Source organism: Melitaea cinxia, chromosome 14 (assembly GCF_905220565.1).
Source record: "Melitaea cinxia chromosome 14, ilMelCinx1.1, whole genome shotgun sequence".
NCBI classification, from domain to species: Eukaryota; Metazoa; Arthropoda; class Insecta; order Lepidoptera; family Nymphalidae; genus Melitaea; species Melitaea cinxia.
The window spans coordinates 2,009,268-2,031,184 of record NC_059407.1 but is presented as its reverse complement, the minus strand read 5'-3'; the positions used below and the strand labels follow the sequence as shown (position 1 = coordinate 2,031,184).

Below are 21,917 nucleotides of genomic sequence, written 5' to 3'. Positions count from 1 at the left end.
AAAAAAAAAAAACTATTTGTAGTAGGTACTATTAGCTCTTATCGATACTTTATTGTAGTAGTCTTTAGTAAATACAAATACGGAGTCCGTATTGTTAAGAGTGAAGTCACTGTGAACAAAGGACAATTAGATCAATACAGTAAACTATAAAATCAAAGCTAGTATGATTTCTATGTCGGAAAGTAAATAATTCAATTAAGAGTCCACATATGCAACTACAATAATTAATTAATGCTATCTGACGTATAACGGTATCAACTGACAATAACTAGGTAAGGCACAGCAGAAAATTTCCTGTTCAAAATATGGAGCAGTCTGACTGGGGTAGTACCTCGACCTTACAGAAGACCACAGCTAAATAATACTATTTTCAAGCACTGTTGTGTTCCTGTTGGTTCCTGTCGGCAATACGTTTGCGATGCTTCTGGTTTTGCAGACATTAATAAACTACGGTAATCGCTTACTATCAGGTTTGCCCACCTAGTTATATATTTAAAAAAAAAATCTGTAAAATATTTCAACTCGCAACAACTGAATGACTATGATACTGTCATCCATTTGTTAGTCTTACACTTCATAGAATAATCGTATAGCTTGTGAAAAGAATAAAATAACTAGGTATTTACATATGTAATAACTGTAATTTAACATTTTAACTGAATGTAGGTACATTTTATGATGTTCTTAGCAATTGTTCCTCGTGCCTCACCTGTATGTAACTCGTGTGTTAACTAATTACTATCATTCACATAATTAAATTAGCGAGGTTACAATCGTATAACTAAAAAAAACAGCCCTTTTTAATGACGACCGCTGCGGTGTAATGGTGCGTGTGCCGTGTCCGTGGCGCCTGAACACCGACGGTCACGGGTTCGATTCCCGCTCGGAGTAGATATTTGCGTTGTTAGTACTTGTTCGTCTCCCCACCGTGCCTCGGATAGTACGTTAAACTGTCGATTCCGGTTGTTATCATGTATATCTGATAGCGATCGTTACTCATAGTAGGGAATATATCCGCCAACCCGCATTGGAGCAGCGTGGTGGATTAAGTTCTGATCCTTCTCCTACATGGGGAAAGAGGTCTATGACTATATCATACTACAGGCTGAAGTGTGTTAATGATAAATTTATAGTTTTATAATATAAACAAGTGCTTCGACTGGTGACTGGATACGACTTAAGAAAGATTCCTGTGATAAATAATTAAAAAAAAAAAAACAAAAAACCCGCCTGCGTGAAGAACAACTAATAGAAAATCAACTGCAAAAGCTGGAACAAGATAAAAATTCAATATGCACACAAAGTCAGCGAAATAAATAGAAACAATATCAAACATTTTGTGCTGTACATTTAAAATATATTAATACGGTAGTCCTTCGAAACTTTATGCAACGTCGTACGTAACATGCAGTCGGAGACATGCACAAAGAGAGAATGATTTGACTTATCCTTCAATTTCATGCCTCCGACTGCATATTATCTACGACATTGCATAAAGCTTAGAAGGACTACCGTATTAATATATTTTAAATGTACAGCACAAAATGTTTGATATTGTTTCTATTTATTTCGCTGACTTTGTGTGCATATTGAATTTTTATCTTGTTCCAGCTTCTGCAGTTGATTTTCTATTAGTTGTTCTTCACGCAGGCGGGTTTTTTGTTTTTTTTTTTAATTATTATTTTATTTATGTCTTTTTAGTCAGACAAATTACGTAATCGGTTCAATTCATTAAAACAGTTTACATCATGTGGTTGATTAAGTAATTTTTTAGGGTCAAGAGAACTGATAGCAAGCCCGGAGAAAGATCTCACTCTGCTCAAAGCAACGTAAGCCTGACCTTTAGCAAATAGGTGACTGCTTAAGTCAACAACTATTAGTTTTAATATAATGAAATTATTATTAAAATTATTTGTTTGTATTTGGTATTATGTATTTGTTATTGATTTTATTAATGTAATTGTAAATTGGTGTGACATTTATTAATTTTTATTTGTAATTTTAATTGTATGTTTTTTTTTAACCATTGTATTTTATTAGAAAGGCTACACCCCGAAGTTGATCGTCGCCTAGGAGGCGAGTTTGGCATGGCATAGGCGTGGGAAAGAGCAAAGTCCACATTTTTTAAAATTTAATATTTTATTTCTTTATTAGTATTATGGTAATAATAATCATGATATACCTTTTTTAAATCCTTGTATTGTGCCCTTCAATTTGATACCCATATTGTGGTATTCGAGAAAAAAAAATTTTTTTCATTAACTACAATGGCTTCGCGCAGCCGCCATGTTTGATTTTTTTTAATGTCACCTATCTAAGAACACTTGGGCAGCTAAGACGAACCTAACGATACCTCAATTATGTAAATCCGTTCAGTGGTTCTGGAAATATGAAGTAGTAAAGAATATTACATACAAATATACATACATACATACAAGATACGCGCGAAAAACATAACCCTTCCTTGGCAGTCGGGTAATAAACAAATTTATCACTGTCTCGCTAGAGACATTGCGCGGTGATACTGGTCTGACTGAGCATCACTGCTCCTCGTAACTGTTTCATACGATGTCACTTCCAATATTTTTTTATACCGCGTGCTTTATTTGTATTCCCTAAATAGTAAGCGACAAAAACAGTCGCTTACTACAATTTTATTATAACTCAACTAAGACTTAAAAAAAAATGTGTATGTTCGCATGTGTTGCCTGTTTGTCGGTATTTTACAGGTTATATTTCGGAGAGTGTGCTCTAGAACTATATAATTTGGTTCCACCATCACCTTTCTACCACCGAACCGCAAGGCATCGCATGAATCTGCATCGCTATGTAGTTGAAATCCCACGATCTCGCACTAAACGATTTGCTTCCTCGTTCCTAATACGCACCGCTAAAATTTGGAATGCCCTTCCGGCTTCCGTTTTTCCAACGAACTATAACTTGGGTATCTTTAAATCAAGAGTGAATAGGCATCTTCTAGGCAAGCGCGCACCACCTTAGGCTGCATCTTCACTTGACTTCAGGTGAGATCGCAGTCAAGCGCTAGTCTATATATTAAAAAAAAAAATGTAAGAAGTTATACTTCATTGGCTAGCTAACTTCACGTTGCTTACTTCTTCTTCGCTGCCTAGTTAACTTCAGGATGTCGGTTTTTCGTGACGGTGTGCGCGCGCATCGTAAAAATTTACTCTCGAAATTTTTCCAAAGAAGTGTAACTTTTTACTCTCTTAATTTTTCCGTAACGCATCAGAAGAAGTGTAACTTCAATAAAATTTAAAAAATCGATTTCTCATTTTATATATCCATATATTTTTATAGCCTGATAAGTAATAAAAGATATTTTTAATCCTGCCATAATCATTATCAACCACACTCGGGTAGGTATTACAATAAAATTATAGTGATAGGTGATTAATGTTATGAACAGAGAGTTTTCATACTTACTTATTACGAGTATATATTATATTATTTATATGGTATTCGCATGTAAATGCATAAAATCCCACAAACAATTTTAGAATTGTCTCAACATAAATTTAAAGTTTTTATTTAAAAAATTAATAGATAAAGCTTATTATTCGGTGCAGGATTACATAGTTGATAAAAATGTGTGGACTTAGTGACGCTGTATATTATGAGACATGTTACTAATTTTGTACTAAAACACAGTTTATATATTATTTTCAAAAGAATAACTGCGGAGTTTCTTGCCGATTCTTCTCTGCAGAATCTACATTCCGAATCAGTGGTAGCTTTACTTTTACAAAAATAATAATTTAATTTTAAAGTTTTAATTTGTAAAATGCCGATTTGAAAGTGCTCTTGGAGCCTATTTGAATAAAGCTGTTTTTGATTTTGATTTTATTATTTGAAATAATCGTTAAAAGTCAATTAATCGAACAATATATTTAAAGAAATTACGATACTTATGCAAAAGTCACCTAAGGAAGTCAACTAAGTCTCTGGTTTAGCTTTATTTTGCCGATTTTTTTATTTATATGATAATAAGAGACCTAGATATTAGGTAACATAGATACTGATCACCAAGTCTCCATTTACATGTTAATGGAGTCTGTAATAATGGGTGACAGTTGAGTAGAGAGTAGATACTCGTAGATGAATTTTATTATGAAGTTATATCTTAAATTATCATCGTATATTTTAGCATACAGAATAAATTATTGAACTGTGTTTCAATAAGTTCGTCATTTTTTTTCTTTGTGTATATTATTTCTACATATCTTTATTCTTTACAAAAACGTTTGAAAGAAATAACACATTCATCTACAAAAGGTGTACGTCTATAGGTAGAGGTGTGTTTCTTTCGTTTTTAACCGACTTCCAAAAAAGGAGGAGATTCTCAATTCGACTGTATTTTTTTTTTTTTTTTTTATTTATGTATGTTACATCAGAACTTTTGACTGTGTGGAGCGATTTCGACAAATTTTCTTTTAATCGAAAGGTGGTGTGTGCCAATTGGTCCCATTTAAATTTATTTGAGATCTAATAACTACTTTTCGAGCTATATCTAATAATGCGTTTTTACTTGACGCTTTTTTCGTCGACCTACGTTGTATTATACCACATAACTTTCTACTGGATGTACCGATTTTGATAATTCTTTTTTTGTTGGAAAGGAGATATCCCAAGTTTAGTGCCATGATAAGGGAACCAGGATCTGATGATGGGATCCCAGAGAAATCGAGGGAACTTCTTGAAAATCCGCAATAACTTTTTACTGGGTGTACCGATTTTGATAATTTTTAATTTAATCGAAAGCTGATATTTGTCATGTGGTCACATATAAATTTTATTGAGATCTGATAACTACTTTTTGAGTAATCTTTGATAACGCGCAGTTACTTGACTATTTTTTCGTCGATCTACGTTGTAACTACTCGTCGATGTAATTGAAGTCGGTTTTTTTTCGTTTGCGAGCAAACACAATTATGTAACTCTTTCTGTACAAAGTAATATATTTCATTCATTCTCACTTCAAACAATTAATAACGTATTTCATAACTGTAAAGACTGTAATGTTATTGAGACAAAAACATAAACATTTTATCTCCTAAGAAAAGACTTGTATTTTTGAGTCAAGACGTTTATTCTTTTAAAATGTCATTCTAGGTACCGGCCACTTGTCTTATTTTGTTCCAAATATGTTTTTTTATTCTGATATTTTTTTTTTCAATAAAAATATGCTTGAAATAATAAAAACTTATCCGACGACAATAAGTGATCAGTTAAGATTCAATGATATTAGTTAATCTATTACGTTATATTTATTTAATAAATAACATTTTTCAATGAGTGTTCAATAGTGTTGACTTGTTGAGAGCCGGTTCATATGTTTGTAACTTTTTAATATTGTAGTTTATTAAATAATCAGTACAATCAGAATAATCGAATAACACTTAACAAGAAATTCAGTAAAGTTCATTCACTTGATACTTTTTTTTTCTTTAATATATTACGATAGGTAAATATACATACTTACGTACGTCCTAGGCAGAAATATATAGGAAGGATATTAGTATTTATTAAACAACTTGCCCTACGATTATTTATTTTAGAATTTTTGCAAGTCTGTCTGTTCAAAACGATTACGAAACTATATACTGCCTATTTATCTAGTTCCTTCTATTATAAACTAATCTACTTGTTTTAAATAATGATATACCTAATAGTAATCTATACAAATAAATAAAATTTGGGTGTCTGTTTGTGATATGAAAATAACCGCTTATTACTAAATACATATGGATGTATACACGGCATATATATCAAAACTAGCTGACCCGGCGAACTTCGTATCGCCTAACAGTGACTTTTAAGTATTATCACAAATCTTTTGTATGGGAGTATAGAAAAGTGTTGTTTTTAGACTTTTTCAGAAAATTATTTTTTTTTTTTTTTTACAATTTTTCTCTCCGTAAGAACAAAGAATATTTTAAAAAAAGAATTAGCGAAATCGGTCCAACCGTTCTCGAGTTTTGCGCTTAGCAACACATTCAGCGACTCATTTTTATATTATAGATGACATTTTTTACAATTTTTGTCTATCTGTCTGTGTCTCTCTGTCTGTCTGTTTGTTCCGACTAATCTCTAAAACGGCTAGAACGATTTTGACGGGACTTTCACTGGCAGATAGCTGATGTAGAAGGAGCAACTCAGACTACTTTTATTATAGAAATTGATATATTTTATAACTTTGCGAACTGAACAATAACTTTTTTGTTAAATCCTACGCGGACAATGTCGCGGGAACATCTAGAATTTAAAATATTTTCAGTGTATGTTATAATTTTTTTAATCTTAATCAATCTGTCTTATCTCTTTCTTTATTTAAACAACAGATTGTAGATATATTAGATTAAACATTCAGCTATATCGTACCCACTCTATCAAATGCTTTATGACTTGTAGCTTTAATTTTTTACGACCGGTAACTTTCCATAACAAGTTGGATTCATAACGCTTCAGCCTGTAATACCCACTGCTCTGCATAGGCCCTTTTTCCCCATGTAGAAGAAGGATCATATTAATCCACCACGCTGCTCCAATGCGGGTTGTCGGATATATTCTCTACCGTGAGTAACGATGGCTATCAGGAGTACATGATAACAACCGGGATCTGTGGTTTAACGTGCTCTCCGAGGCAGGGAAGATCACAGCTACATAAAAATAGCACTCCTTTCGATTAGTATTGTGTTCCTGTGTTGAATAAGGTGGCCAGAGCTCACAAAATTTTGCATTAATGATATGAGTATTAAAGATAAAAACAGATAATTTATATAAAAATATCCAACTTTGTAGAAACTGTGTTTTATTTTCATTACAAAGAATTGAAAAATCACGTCTCCATGGATAATAGTTGAATAAATTTGTTAAATTTACCTTTATTAGTTTTTAGATAGAGTTCAAATTACCGTGAAGTTTAATTTTACTCGTTTGTGTAATTCAATAGTCGCATAACAACTGAAAGTCAAGGTCGGAAAATTATTGTTAAGTGATGTAAAATATGAATAGAATGCATAATGTTCTACTCTCGAACTAAAGGTATTGAAATACTTTGTATCTTTATATACATAAATAAAGTTTACGGTACATATAATATTTGAGTGTAATTTATTAACTGTTTAGGTACGAAAAGTCTTAATTCATTTCAGCTGCTGGCCTATCAATATTTTTGACTGCCAATGGTGGTTTAATACTTACTACAGGAGTCATTAGGAACAAAATTTCGCATTTGTATTGGTGTTATGAACTATGCAAAAATTACGAGACTATCTACTAGTAAAGTTATTTATTACAATAAACGTGGTAAAATGAATTTTTAATGTTAAAAATAATTTAAAATCTTTAGTGATACGTCGTGATCCTAACAAACGCCAATAAACGGCAAACTTTTTGGAAATTGATATTTATTTATAAAACAAAATTAGCGACATAATTTTAACCCATAATAAATAGGTGCGAGTAAAAGTATGTATGTGTGCATTAAACTTTGTAAAGTATCTCGCTTACCAGAAGCGAGTGATTTCACAATTACAAATTGGTTGATATGATACGAGAAGAAATAACACAAAATGGCAACTTTGCTATGTAAAACAGTAAGGCGTAGCGATAAATAGCCATTTAAATTCACTAAACATAATATTATATGTGTGTATGATGTAACCATATTATTATTATTTCTGTTTATAACAATTTTGCAATACGTTTTTACAAATTGGCTTAATTTTTCAGACCTTGTAATACTGTAATTTTTACTAACGCAACTCCTTTGTTCGTAACTTTCATTCATTCAATGACAGCTAAAAGTCAAAACGCAAAACAGCTGAAGTATGACAACAAACATCAAACAAACGTCGTGAAATAGTGATTGTTTACTATTTTTCTTTGAATTCGAACTATGTAATCGTGTTCTTTATTAATTTCCTTTGTTGTGTTACGTGTATCTGTTATTTTATTTCGTCCAAAATGCGTTCGAGTTTGTTTAGACGTCATCGTTACAATAGTTCCGAGACTGAACCTCTTCTTCAAGCTGGCCCGAGCTCAAATTACAATGAGGTTTGTTTGTACTTGTAATAAAAAATATTTTTATGATAACGAGTATGTAGTCCTTGACTTAAATATATAACAATTTTTTTCATCTACGTATCATGTATTTTGCATTTTATTTTTGTATGAATTGTTTACAAAAAAAAAAAAAAAATAATAAGACAAAAATAAAAACAATGACAAAAACAGGAATGTCTGGAAAATCCATTTATAACGTAAATGAATCTTTTATTATATTTCTATAAATATAATGTTTAACGACATTTTTTCATCATATAAAGAAAGACAAGTTACCAATAAACAAGATATTGTTAAAATTTGATTAGTTACTTAAAATTTTGTAAAATTTATTTGGGAAATATAGACAACTTTAATCCAGCCCTATCAAAAAAACCGTTCTTAGCGGAATTTTATTAACTTTAAAGTACCTTCCTGCCATATTTCATCTTTATGCATCCAGCGGTTTATGAGATTTTGTAAAGAGTTCATGGCCTAACGATTTTATACATCCCCCATTATGCAATATTTTTTAACTTATGTATTAAAATGATCATAAAACTGTCAATTGATAATAATAAAAAAATAAAGTAATATTAAACATACTAATTTTTTATTCCAGCCTGCGGCAGGAAACAACGGAGCCATGGCAGAGGTGGGAGTCTCACAAGCGGTGCTGGTTGAACCAAAAGAGGATACTGGCCGAAAATTACCTCAATACATCGCGGCCTTGTCAGGTACATTTTTATACTCTTTTTTTATTATACGGTTCAACATATTTGGTTCCTAATGTTTACACGAATTTCACACATTGTAATAAAAAACTTTTTGGGATTTTATCTCAGTTTATTAAGTTTTTTAGATACCCAATGTTTCGGATACTTTAAAGCAACCATGGTCATGGTATTTCAATCAAATTCATATAGCAATAACTTAATAAAAAACAGCTATGTCTTCAATTTTTTTTATGGATTTTTTAATCATGTATATAAAAAAACAAAGAATATTGTTTCTAACAAGGCCATAAGATAATCTGCCCTGAAGAGTACAAATATTTTCTGTAGTGTTGACAACCAAGTTTATAAATATAATTTTCTTACATTTTAATTTTTATCTAATTTTGTGTATATTATTAATCTGTTGCATAATTCATAGTTCTCCCAGTCTAACAATAAATACTAATAGCAAATTTAACAAATACATTTTTTAGATAACATAACAAACTATCATTGAAAACAATGTTTTAATTTTTAATCTGTTTATATAAATACGACACTCGTATAGATAACAGTACTTTAATTATTTCAAATAACATTTGAATTTTATACACATTATGATAATATTTCACCTGACATTTTACCGTATATTCATCAATTCTAAATATAGAGCATTCTTTACATATAAATAAACCTAACAGTCCACAGTCTATATAAGAAATAATAATAAAATAATAAGTAATATAACAGGAATAGACAAATTAGCGATTTTGATTCATACGCTTGTGTAAAAATGCACATAATTTTATTGTACAAACATTACTAACACTAAACTTAAAATAGGTTACTTACACATGAAAATAAGTCATAAAAATATGTTCATAATAATTATAAAACTGGCAACATTGTGAGCATTATGACCATAAATTTCAAACAAAATTGTAATTTATATTTTTATTATTCCAGCCACTCTTGGAGCCCTGGCCGCTGGTTCTATGCTCGGTTGGTCATCGCCCGTTGTTTTCAAGATAACTCAAGCAAACAGCACGGACTACCCTTTCGAAGTATCATCATCCAATGGTGACTGGGTCTCTTCCTTGATAAACCTTGGAGCTGCAGCCGTATGTTTCCCCATTGGTCTGGTCATGGATGCCATAGGACGAAAGAAAACCATGCTTCTACTGACACTACCATTTACCTTGGGCTGGTTGCTTATAACCTTTGCACCAAATGTCGCGACTTTAATGGTTGGAAGATTTATCACTGGCGTTGCTGGCGGTGCCTTCTGTGTCACCGCACCGGCATACACAAGTGAAATAGCACAGGATTCGATACGAGGGACTTTGGGTAGCTATTTCCAATTGATGATAACTGTCGGTATACTTTTCGCCTATGCGGTCGGTAGTTATACCAGCGTTTTCGTGTTCAATATTCTCTGCACGATCATACCTATAGTATTCTGTGTGGTATTCTTCTTTATGCCCGAGAGTCCGAACTTTTTAGTCATGAAGGGCAGGTTGGATGATGCCAGAGAAGCGCTAGTCAAACTTCGAGGTCAGAATTACGACGTCGATAGCGAACTGACTAAACTTCAGAACAAAGCTGAAGACACTAGAAACAACCCTGTGTCATTCTTATCATCGATAACTAAGAAAACGGCACTTAAGGCGTTGTTGATCTGCTACGCGCTTATGTTGTTCCAACAGTTTTCTGGCATAAATGCTGTAATTTTTAATACTTCTGCGATATTTACGAGCGCGGGCGCGACCATACCGGCTGCGATTGCGACCATTATTGTCGGAGTCATACAAGTCGTAGCCACGTTTGTCTCAAGTTTAGCTGTCGATAGACTCGGCAGACGTGTTTTGCTTCTATTCTCAGCTCTGGTTATGTGCTTGTGTTCAACAGCCTTGGGAGTTTTCTTCTTTTTAAAAGAAACTCACGGAGATGACGCGTCGATAGTTCAAGCTATTTCGTGGTTGCCATTACTCTCGCTCTCGTTATTCTTCGTTGCGTTTTCCCTCGGCTTCGGACCGATACCCTGGATGATGGCTGGAGAGTTGTGCTTGATCGATATCAAAGCGTTTGTCAGCTCGACTGCTGGTACCTTCAACTGGCTTCTCAGTTTCACAGTCACGAGTACTTTCAATTCATTGAACACCGCTATCGGTCCAGGTCAGGTATTTTGGGTGTTCGCTGGAATTATGCTCGTGGGATTTATTTTCATATTCTTCATCGTCCCAGAGACGAAGGGTAAGAGCGTTGACGAAATCCAATACATGCTGGGTGCGGAACCGGAGACACAGAATACCAGCGAAAAAAATTGAGCTATCATAAAGACTGACTATAGTATTTTTGTATAGAGTTACTATGTGGTCTATGGTTGGCTAATTCTACTTGTCTTTGGTGTCACAAACCTAAATTTGGTGTGCTCTTTAAGCAATTTAGTTATTGCTCTTTACCAAAGATTTAATCATCTGGATACGTCTCATCGACGTTTAGGGATAAGATGTGAATGTTTAGCCTTCACGTAGTTAATTTATTAACATTAGGTCGATTGCTCACAGCAGCTTTTTGTTTGACTAACGAATTTTTTTTCTCATCCAAAATGGGAACATACTGATATTGTTAGTGTATAAGTTATGAAAATATATGAACTCTGTACTTGTAATTTTAAAATGTTTTACAAATATATTTATTTAGACAAATATACTGCATAAAAATCTATTTATTAAAGTTAAAACTATCAATGTCAAGATATTGCCATATTTATTTTAAACTGTTTTATAATAAGGTTAGTAGAGCAGCTATTGCTAATAATTTATTATTTATTTAGTATATTGCTTAAGTACAAATTTAGAAATATGTACATTATATAATCAATAACTATCTTTTAGAACACGCAGCATATGTCTTTTGTCTTTAGTTAAATTGACCAGCACATTGTTATTTTAATATAAAATAATGCTGGCAATAACATTTGAAACTTATGATTTTCTAGCGATTTGTATTTTTAATCAGTAGTATTAATATATGGTATGTACTGTTGTTAAAATTGGTTGAAATTCAAAAAAATCTGGAAAATTTGTAAGCAGAACGAACAAAAGACAAATTTTATTGTTCGTAATGCATGTCAATTTCTCAGTCGATATCATGTTCTATTTTAATTTACAACAATACAATTAATAATATTGTACTAATTACATGTATTTCGAAACTATATCATTGTATTTGTATATATTGTTGTTAGAATAAGTTTTAATAGCGCGAATAAATGTTTTAAGATAAATTGTTTTTCTTTCATAACAATAATGTCAAATAATTGTGCTTTTTTAAAATTTACATTGAGGAGAAATGAAAAAGTGACTGGCTTTGCAATTGCTTTTATTTTAAAGTAGGTACACGCCAATTACGATTATACATTAGTACAACTATTTTAGATTTTGAACAAAACAAAAAATGATTGTCAACTACCCTCCCCACAGAGAAAGCGCAAATTTTATAACTATTTAAAATGAAGCTTTTCTACCAAAAGGAACGATCGCTGTCCACAACAGTCAAGATCGACCGCTTCATATCTTTCAGATACGATAACACTACAAGGACAAAAATATTTCTACATATACAAAACACGAATACAGCAAGAATCGAAACCCCAGCTATAGGAACACACAATGAATACACTTTTGTCACTACTACGCTGTATAGAATTAAACTAATAAGTTGTGCATTTTAAAATTTGAACCTGTTATAGGCATTTCTTCTCTATCCTTTCACATAAATAATTTTATGACTTCATTAATAATGTTAAAAACACGAAGCTGCTCATATGCATAATTTACATTTGAAAATGGAGACGCGTGTTATTGCTTCACTTTATTTGCAGGCAAACTTACTGGTGTAAAATATTGCACGCTTCTTAGATATTAATATATTGTTATAGATGGCAACTGAAGTGGGTAATAGCTACACAATACACACACCGTCGTCTATTCCTAAAGTAAGCAGCTTAATGCTTGTGTTATAGGTAACAGCCGAATAGTATAGCTACATATTTTTTTTTCGATAAACATACTTATAATTTATTAATACATAAATCTATACTAATATTAAAAAGAGCTAAAGTTTCTAACTTTGTTTGTAGGAATAATGTTTGCAAATACTGATCCGATCACGAAAATTCTTTCACTAATAGAAAGCTACACTATTCAGGAGTAATATGGGCTATATTTTATTGTGTATGGACAAAAAATTCGATGAAAAATCATATATATAAAATTCACGTGTCACACAATGTTAGTTACAATACTCCTCCGAAACGGCTGGACTGTTTGTGAAATTTTGTGTGCATATCGGGTATGTCTGAGAATCAGCCAACATCTATTTTTCATACAGCTAAGTTATAAGGAAGGATATAGAGGGGGGTAATGACATATATGGCAAAACAACGTTTGCGGGGTCAGCTAGTAAATATATATATATATATATAATACACCGAATCGAACCTACGACCCTCGGAGGTGAAAGCAGGGTCACTACAAACTGCGAGAACGGGCTAGGTACTATCAATATATATTTACGATAATTTTAGTAACGATTCGGCAACTAGAACCTTCTTGATACCGTTTGGAAAACTAAAATCAAACTATTAAAATTAAACTTTTTCGAGACATAAAATATTTAGAAAATTTATTTTTCGCTTAGATAATAAAGGTATAGGTACCTACACTAACAGCAAACATCGGAAATATGTCTGTTTACGATTGGAACTCGTATAACATGTTTTCAGAGCAAATCAAGTGATTGGAACGGTAAATTCATCTTTCCAGCAAACTACAACAAATAAAATATTTCTCTTGCCTATAACATTACTATAGTTTTACTTAGGTACCTAAACTATCTATAGTGAGTGAAACTTGAAAATAGTTCTGGTGTTAGAGTACCTAGGTAGTTGTTGCTAAAAGTTACAAAAATATCGACGGGTTCGATACCCGCTAACGGCTGATATTTCTATGTATACAAATTATAATTTTTAATCTCGGCGCACACCCAAGCTTAATTTTACAAAAAATTAATTTAGGTTGGTTACTGATACATCTATAAGTCGTAACTATTTTTATAATAGAAATAAAGCGCATCTTCTTTTCAATAATGGCGTAGACAGATAACCAAACATTGAATTTCTCTTATCTGTAATACAAATATATTAACTGATAATGTTGTTAAATTTGAGTGCTCAATTACAGGATGATTACAAGTAAATTTTATAAAACTTTACGCACGCTTGACTTGGGGAATAAGCTGGTGAATGCGTGATGAGAGCGTTACGAAAGGTGTGATCGAGCGAGGCGAACGGTAGTTGAGAGAGAGATATAAGTTAGTGAAGACAGAAAAAGAGAAAGATATATGTTACGTTACTAAGTACTTAAGCAGATATTACAATTGTAAAACATGTTAGTGGAATAAGCGTTCATATGATTCGTTGTTTCATATTGTATCTGTGTTATATGTGATCGACTTCTGGTCGAATTATATATTAAATTACAGTAACTAAATACATATTATACAGCAATAAATGATAAACCGTTCATTCCTTACAAAAACATTTTATTGTAAAAATACATGACTATTATGCATCGTTTGTTTTACAGTTATTACAACTTACTACATTAAAATATACATTATAATTAACTTTACTCGAATTTAAGCTGCTTTTTTTACAAATTGATTTCAAATTTTTACATTAAAAAAAACTTTCAAAATTATACAAAAAATTCACCAATTAACGTACTAAAATTCTTTGGTTATTAATGGTAACTTATTTACAATTCTTATAGCAATAATATCATAATCGTATTGCATAAATATTTACTGATAATATCTACATTTGACATAGCTTATCAGCTACTGATATAATTATTTACAAGTACTAGCTTCTTTAAAACATTTAAATTTATCTAATATATTACAATGCCTATAACAAAGTGAGACTCGAATTTCCACCTCCTATTTTAGAATAAGCACTTCTATAAATATTACAACAAAATAATGAATTCATAACTTCATTCAGCGATGAAGAACTCTGCGTCCTAAAAAGACCAGAAGAAACTTCTTCAAGATTTGTTTCCCCAATGAATTGCTGTAAATCATTCTTTGGGAAACCTTCTTTATAATATTGTTTAATAGTATCATAAGCATCCATTATCACTGAAATAAATAAACTAAGAACGACATAAATATATAAACTTATAAATGAGTATAGATACACTCGACTAAACCACCACAACATTGGTGATTTTCTAGACATTATCGAAAATGTGGCAAACATATCATCGCCGTTTATTAATGAAAATAAACATTCAGAAGTTGTTGCTAGTGAACGAAACTTCATATGGTACGGCCCAAGCACGAGCCAACCGCAAAACATATATCCAGCATAAAGCAGTAGAGCACAACATGAAAATCGGAATATTTTAGGTGCGGCTTTTTTCAAGGTGAGTATTACTACGTTGTATGTTTTGAAGAAGCCTAGATAACGCAATACACCAAACCAAACTAACAAGTTTCCTATACCCAAAAATAGTGAACAAATGTTCCACTGGTCATTTGTAAACTGGTTACGTTCAATTTGCTCTTTTATTGCAGAACCCATAATGATCAGTATATCATTTATAATAATCATGATATACCATATATTAAGGAATGCTAAACGTCCGTCTAGACTAAGTTGCTTATTGTATGCTTGTCTAAAGAATTGGACAGTAAGTTCTTTGAGCAGTTGTGCTCTGTAAATTGCTCGACTGCATAATATGAGTGAAGCACTACAAATAAGTATAACTAATATATTTAAAATACTTCTAAGTACTTGATCAATTTGATTATCAGTGACATAATCTTTGTCTCCCTTACATGCCAGTTTGTAAGGTTCGGCCTCCAGGTATAATGACATTTGACCATCATGATCTTCATTGTCAAAAATTATTTTTATATCAAATCTGAAACAATCTGGTGGAGTTATAGGCCCGGCAGCTCTGAAATTAATAGTTTTAATTGAAAATTTCAATTCAGCTCGAACTAATGCTGCAAAGTTTACTTCCAAACCTGCATCTTGAATAAATTGTTGAGATTTGAAGGATTTATTTTCTCCATTTGTAAAATTAATGCAGGTGTATATAATTTCTGAGTTAAACTCGTAGCTTTCGTTGAAACCATTTATTATACCTTTTTTGTAATAATATTGACAAAATAAAGGATTTGGTTTTATATTGTCCTCATCGTTGTACGAATATGGTCCAATGGCATTTGACAAGTTAGAATAGCCTTCATAAGCATAATTCAGAGAATTATAAAACTCGTCAACCTTATACACAGCTAAGGGTCCAGCACCAGGAGGATAAGCATTAATCTCCCTTGTTGCATCCCAGCCAAATAGGAACAGATGGGAGAAACTGATCCTGTTATCCCACGTATAATTGACATGAATGTATCTATTATGAGCAAACAGACAAAGTTGGAGAGTTACCAAGACTATTTTGATGACCTGAACGACGAACTTATAAGGAAATTTACGCTTGGCTTGCCACTTTTCAATTGGATTCATGAAAAAAAATTGCAACTTACGTCGCATTTTGTGTTCCATCTGACTAAGCGCTGAGGTACTTGGTGCTGACCATGGTATTCGACCTCGCTCGTTTTCGCGATTGTTTTCATTCACTTCCACTGGTCTTTGAGTTTCGTCTGCGTCCGATGGCTGATTTTCGTCAGAAGAAGACATTACAGGATCCATTAAAATATATTCAAGGAATATTTTTAGTAAAATAAATATTTAGTTACGAAAATTTAGAAAGCTACTTTATTGAACGTTGAAAACACCTAATTTTTCCTTGAAGAAGATAGATATTATTCAGGTGGGCGCACTAGGACGTGGACACAATTATCTTCCAACAAGTTTTCTTTGTTGTTTTCAATGTTTTCTCTTCTGTCACTTTCTGTCAGGTGATTAATATAGCAGTGTAGATAGAAAACCTATATAAGTAGTAGGTAGATAATGCAAATTGCAACAATCAACACTCAACTGTGTTGTAAGTTTTTGACGTTCTGTTGGCTATTGACTACTGACAACTGTTATCTAATGGCTTACGGCGGCACAGAGTAGAGTACAATCAGGGCTTGTTACCGTTACCAATTACCATTATAAAGTACCGGTAAATAGCGTTAATTTTAACAGATACCTGTTTTACCGTTAAAACTTTTAACGGTAATTCGGTAACGAAAACGTTTTTTAACGTTAAATTTTACCGTTAAATAGAATTTTAACGATACCGATAACGTTACCTCTAATATCAAGAATTAACGAAATTTTTATCGATACTTCTACGACGTTGCCGCTCCGTGCAAGTGACCTTCAACTCGACGCGCTAGGATTGATAAAAGCGGCAACAGCGCGTGTCATTGGATTATAATGCTGTAGGTACGAACATCAATGTACTTCAACCGTTTACGTACTCTTAATTCGAACATTAGGTAGGTATAATGTATTCCGAAATTATAATGGCGAACTCAAACGAGTACTGTCCGAGTGACCGATTTATATCTCTCTCATTTTATTATTTAATTTTATTTCATTATTGTTGAAATTCATAAAATAATATTTTAGTATGTTATACATATAAGAAATAAAATAATATATGCGCCTATATATCAAACAAAATTTATGTTTCGCATATTATATGTGTTTCTAGATATTCATTTTGTATTTAGGTACATACTGATTCGTGGTTTTCTTTTTCAGAACTTGCAATTGTTTTTATTTTTAAATTAAACTGTATGAGACTACATAAACTAAAACAGAATTTTGTTTTATTACCTAATTATATAGTAGGTACCTGGATGAGCGAGGTTTGCTCGATATGTTAGATAAAAGGAAGAAATAAAAAGTAATCTGACTGGACACATCTGAACTCGAACCTTGGTTATTTAAATTCTGGATAGCCCGATTTCCCACCTGAGCTATTATAACCTTATAAGGGATAGCAAAATTTACCTTAGTATTGTAATGATATTGTAGCAGTTTTTCATTGCAAGAAAACAATGTTAAAACGACATTTTCTAAAAATGAATCCTAGCTAACTAGTTGGAGCCGTCAGCCAAGATTGATATTATATATATATACAAAAATTGCTCGTTTAAAGATATTATTTTCTCGTTTAAAGGATTTATTTTGTATATATTTTTTAATAATTCATTAATACATTGTATCGGATGTTACTATTTGTTAGAACACGTATAAAATATATTTACTGCCGACACTACAAACACCACGAAGACCAACTAGCTTATTTCTTCACAATCCCGCTGGAATAATTATTTTGCGATATATCAAATTACATTGCAAATAATTAATCCGGGCTAGCGAATCAGTTTCTAAAAGTAATAATTATTATCTTATACTGTGTATGAATGGATTAATTTATTTTATACGGGAAATATTGTGTTATCCATGTACCGTTTCATATTTTTGTGTACAGTACACAATAAATAACACAATATTTCTCCACAGAGCTTTGAATTTTTTATAATACAATTATTGACTAAGTTTTTGTTTATTTCATTTATTCAAAATACATATATTATGTTTTATAATTTTTTACCTAAGGAATGAGGATACCTTTAATACAATTTACCTGGAGTTATTTGCTGTGTCCTACCTCAATTTAGCTGTTTGTGCATAATAGAGGTACCTACTATTTTTTTAATGTGACATATTACACACATAGACATCTTTCTATTTCATACCTTAGCTTTAAGTTTCCATTAAACAATATTTATTTCTTGTTAAGAAATAAGATAAAAACGTAACAATATTTATTGAAAAATTACCTTTCGAATCATTACTCAAAAAAATATTCTAATAAAGTTGTAAGTCATCGAAAAATAGTCCGAACTTAGCCGAACGTACATAAAATTACATTCACATTTGTATTAATTAGCACGTAGATATATAATAATAGATACGTATACGTCAGCGTAATGTGTGTATAGCAGATTGTCTTGTTTTTTTTCTGTCAGGAAATTGTGGTACTACCTAAAAGCAATGTTTTCAATAAATTATCACTCCAATAATAAATTTCAATTATAGTAAATTTGTCATTAATTGCTAAGTATTTTTCCAATGATTAATATTTTTGTAAAAATTCATTCTTTTTCTGTTTTTGTTAGTGTGTCTTGTTGGTGTTAACGTTAAATAAATAAATGATTAATTAATACATAATTATAATAAAAATGTAATCGCTGGACCGTGGATCGCTGTCTGAACATTTAATATATAAGAGAAAAAAATATTATTTGAATCTTCATCGACGCAAATAGCACCCAAAACAATCATTGTCAAAACTTTTGTCTGTTTGTTTGTGCGTTTGTGCACGCTAATCTCAGAAACGGCTTATCCGATTTAGATGCGGTTTAACTAATATATTGTGGCAAGCTTAGCTTAACATTCATAAAAAAGTTATACTAATTTAAAGAATCACGTTGAACATGACAGTCACTATTCCACACGGACAAAGTCAAGCAAGCACAGCTAGTTTAGTAATAAGTATTTTGATTCTTGTTCCACTCTGAATTTAAACGCTCTCGTCTTTAAAATATGTATTTTTTTTTCTTGATCTCTTGAAAATTTCTAACTGCTACTTTTTTCAATAGTCAAAAATTAATGTGGGTTTTAATGATAAAATATGATGCTTAGTATATGACTCTTCTCTTGCAAGTAATTTATTTATTAAGAATTGCTAGCAGTTTTTATATGTTACGATACATAGAAAATTTAATGTTATTTTATTAGACTACATTTCTAAATGAATAACCATATTGAAGCAAACGCGACATACAGAGTTATGCTGTTAATCTATACATCTATACCTACTCTTTACAAATAAATAAATTTGGAGTGTCTGTTTGTAATATTAAAATAACCGCTTTTTACTAAATTCATATGGATGTATACCAAATAAATATAAAACATATACCAAAATTACATTTTTTTCTGTCTGTCTGTCTATCTGTCTATTTGTTCAGGTTAATATTTGGAACGGCTGCACCAATTTTGACGGGACTTTCAATGGCAGATAGCTGATGTAATAAGGAGTAACTTAGGCTCCTTTTATTTTAGAAATTTATTTATTTTGTAACTCTGTGAACTAAACATTTTTTTTTAAATTCCACATTCCACATTACAAGTAGTGTAACAATACTTATAAGAAAACTTGATTATACAATAGCAAATACTCAAAATAAAAAATAATAATAATAATATATAGATAGAGAATAGATAAAATAAAAAATATATATTCTAAATGGTATGATAGTATTTAAATACTAAAGTGAATTCTTTTTTAAAGACAAGAGTTTTCAGCGCAACAAGTTTTCTCGCAATTGTATGACGTTAATTTTTAAACCTCAGTTATAGAACATCTAATACTATTAAACGAGCAATTCTTGTATATATATATATATATATATATATATATATATATATATACATATATATAATTTGATACTCGTAAACGGCTCCAACGGTTTTCATGAAATGTATGCAGGGGATTTCGGGAGCGATAAATTGATATAGCTAAGATTCATTTTTAGAAAATGTCGTTTTATCCCGGTTTTTACGCTCTGAAAAAAATAGCTACAATATCGTTATAATATGAAGATAAATTTCGAAGTTGTTAATAAAGTTGTAATAGCTCGGTGGGAAGTCGGCCAGTCGGGAGTGATCTAGAAGACCAGACTTTAAATCCCCATGTCTACAGGACTGTTTGTTTTTTTCTTTTTATTTATAATTTCACTCATGATTTTTTATTTAAATAACCAGTTCATATTTTTATTATTATTTCGGTAAAATCGGAAAATATTATTCATATTTTATCAATATGTAATTCGTATTTAAATATGATTTCCAAAAAACACGATATACTAAAAATACTGAGGTAAGATCGGTCACCCAGGTACTCAGGTTGGATAGGATTAGATTAAAACCATAATTTATCAATTGTATTTCTTCTAGTTTGAATTTAGAGTTAAAGCAATTTATCATTAGGGCAAGTATTTTTAATTATCGAAAATCGTATATCTACATAATTTTAATAATTAATTAATTTACAAAAACAAAAGCAATAACGACTTTTTAGTTGCTGATGTCAGTAGAGCAAGCAATTATCTATAATAAAATGATATATAATTTATGCTGAGTAATTGTGAGGTTTTTTTCTAAAAAGGGAGGCAAACATCTTAAACCTTAGCGTAGGTATTAATATATATGATATTCAATAAGAGACGATCAGACTTTATAAGTTTATACAAAAAATAAACATTGAACTTTTAAAAGCAATTATTGGAATAATTAGATCTATTATTTAAGAAAAAGTTTATAACGTTTAGTTTCTGCATAACAATTTTTAATTATACCTACTATCTAATTTACATATTGATTTTTAATGTTCACGCAAGTTTTATATTATCTGACCTTCTGGTCTCAATATTTGTTGAAAAAAAATCTTCATGTCTTAGTAAGAGTTTTAAGTAAATTTTAGAGAATATTTGATCTTTTCAGTTTTACAGAGTTATAAAGACTTATTGTCTTAAAAGGTGGTATGATGATTTCTTAAGATATTTTAATACTTTTTCCAAATAAATATATCCAACAGGGTGACACCATCGGGTGAGCCGTGCGCTTATTCGAAGATTAGTACATATTATGTGGTAAATATGTAGCTAGTGCTTGTTTGCCGACCTAGTTGTATAAAAAAAAAAAAGTTTTATCGAAAACACTGTTTAAACACTTTGAGATGTAACAAAAAATGTATGGTAGAATTATTCTTCTTTCATTGGTCTACAAAAACAGTCCGTGTTGACTTTTAAGAAAGCTATTCATACTTAACTTCTAAATAATGCATGTGTAATTAACTTCTAAATTTATATTGCACTAATTCTAAAGCTATACGGATACAGTATTAATTACAAAAACCTTAATTAATTTTGTTTATTGATTAAATATTTATGATATTTACTAAATACGTTAATTAATTAGATAATTGACTAAAATACGTCAATAATTTAAACATTTTATGTAAAATTTGATAC

At 31.1% G+C, this 21,917-nt stretch overlaps 2 protein-coding genes and 1 long non-coding RNA gene across 3 annotated transcripts; 2 read left to right on the top strand and 1 right to left on the bottom strand.

Moving 5' to 3' along the window:
- The first annotated feature begins 8,672 nt into the window (after positions 1-8,672).
- LOC123659565 (facilitated trehalose transporter Tret1) lies at positions 8,673-12,069 on the top strand. Its single transcript, XM_045594772.1, has 2 exons — positions 8,673-8,801; positions 9,747-12,069. Exons 1-2 carry the CDS (start codon positions 8,711-8,713, stop codon positions 11,105-11,107), a joined length of 1,452 nt encoding a protein of 483 aa, XP_045450728.1. The 5' UTR covers positions 8,673-8,710; the 3' UTR covers positions 11,108-12,069.
- A 2,301-nt stretch (positions 12,070-14,370) lies between these two features.
- LOC123660028 (mucolipin-3-like) lies at positions 14,371-16,624 on the bottom strand. Its single transcript, XM_045595171.1, has one exon. It carries the CDS (start codon positions 16,564-16,566, stop codon positions 14,755-14,757), a length of 1,812 nt encoding a protein of 603 aa, XP_045451127.1. The 5' UTR covers positions 16,567-16,624; the 3' UTR covers positions 14,371-14,754.
- Positions 16,625-17,264: 640 nt separating this feature from the next.
- Positions 17,265-17,627, top strand: LOC123659982. The gene is made up of 2 exons (XR_006744112.1): positions 17,265-17,303; positions 17,572-17,627. It is a non-coding gene; the product is annotated as an uncharacterized LOC123659982 (long non-coding RNA).
- Positions 17,628-21,917: the final 4,290 nt, after the last annotated feature.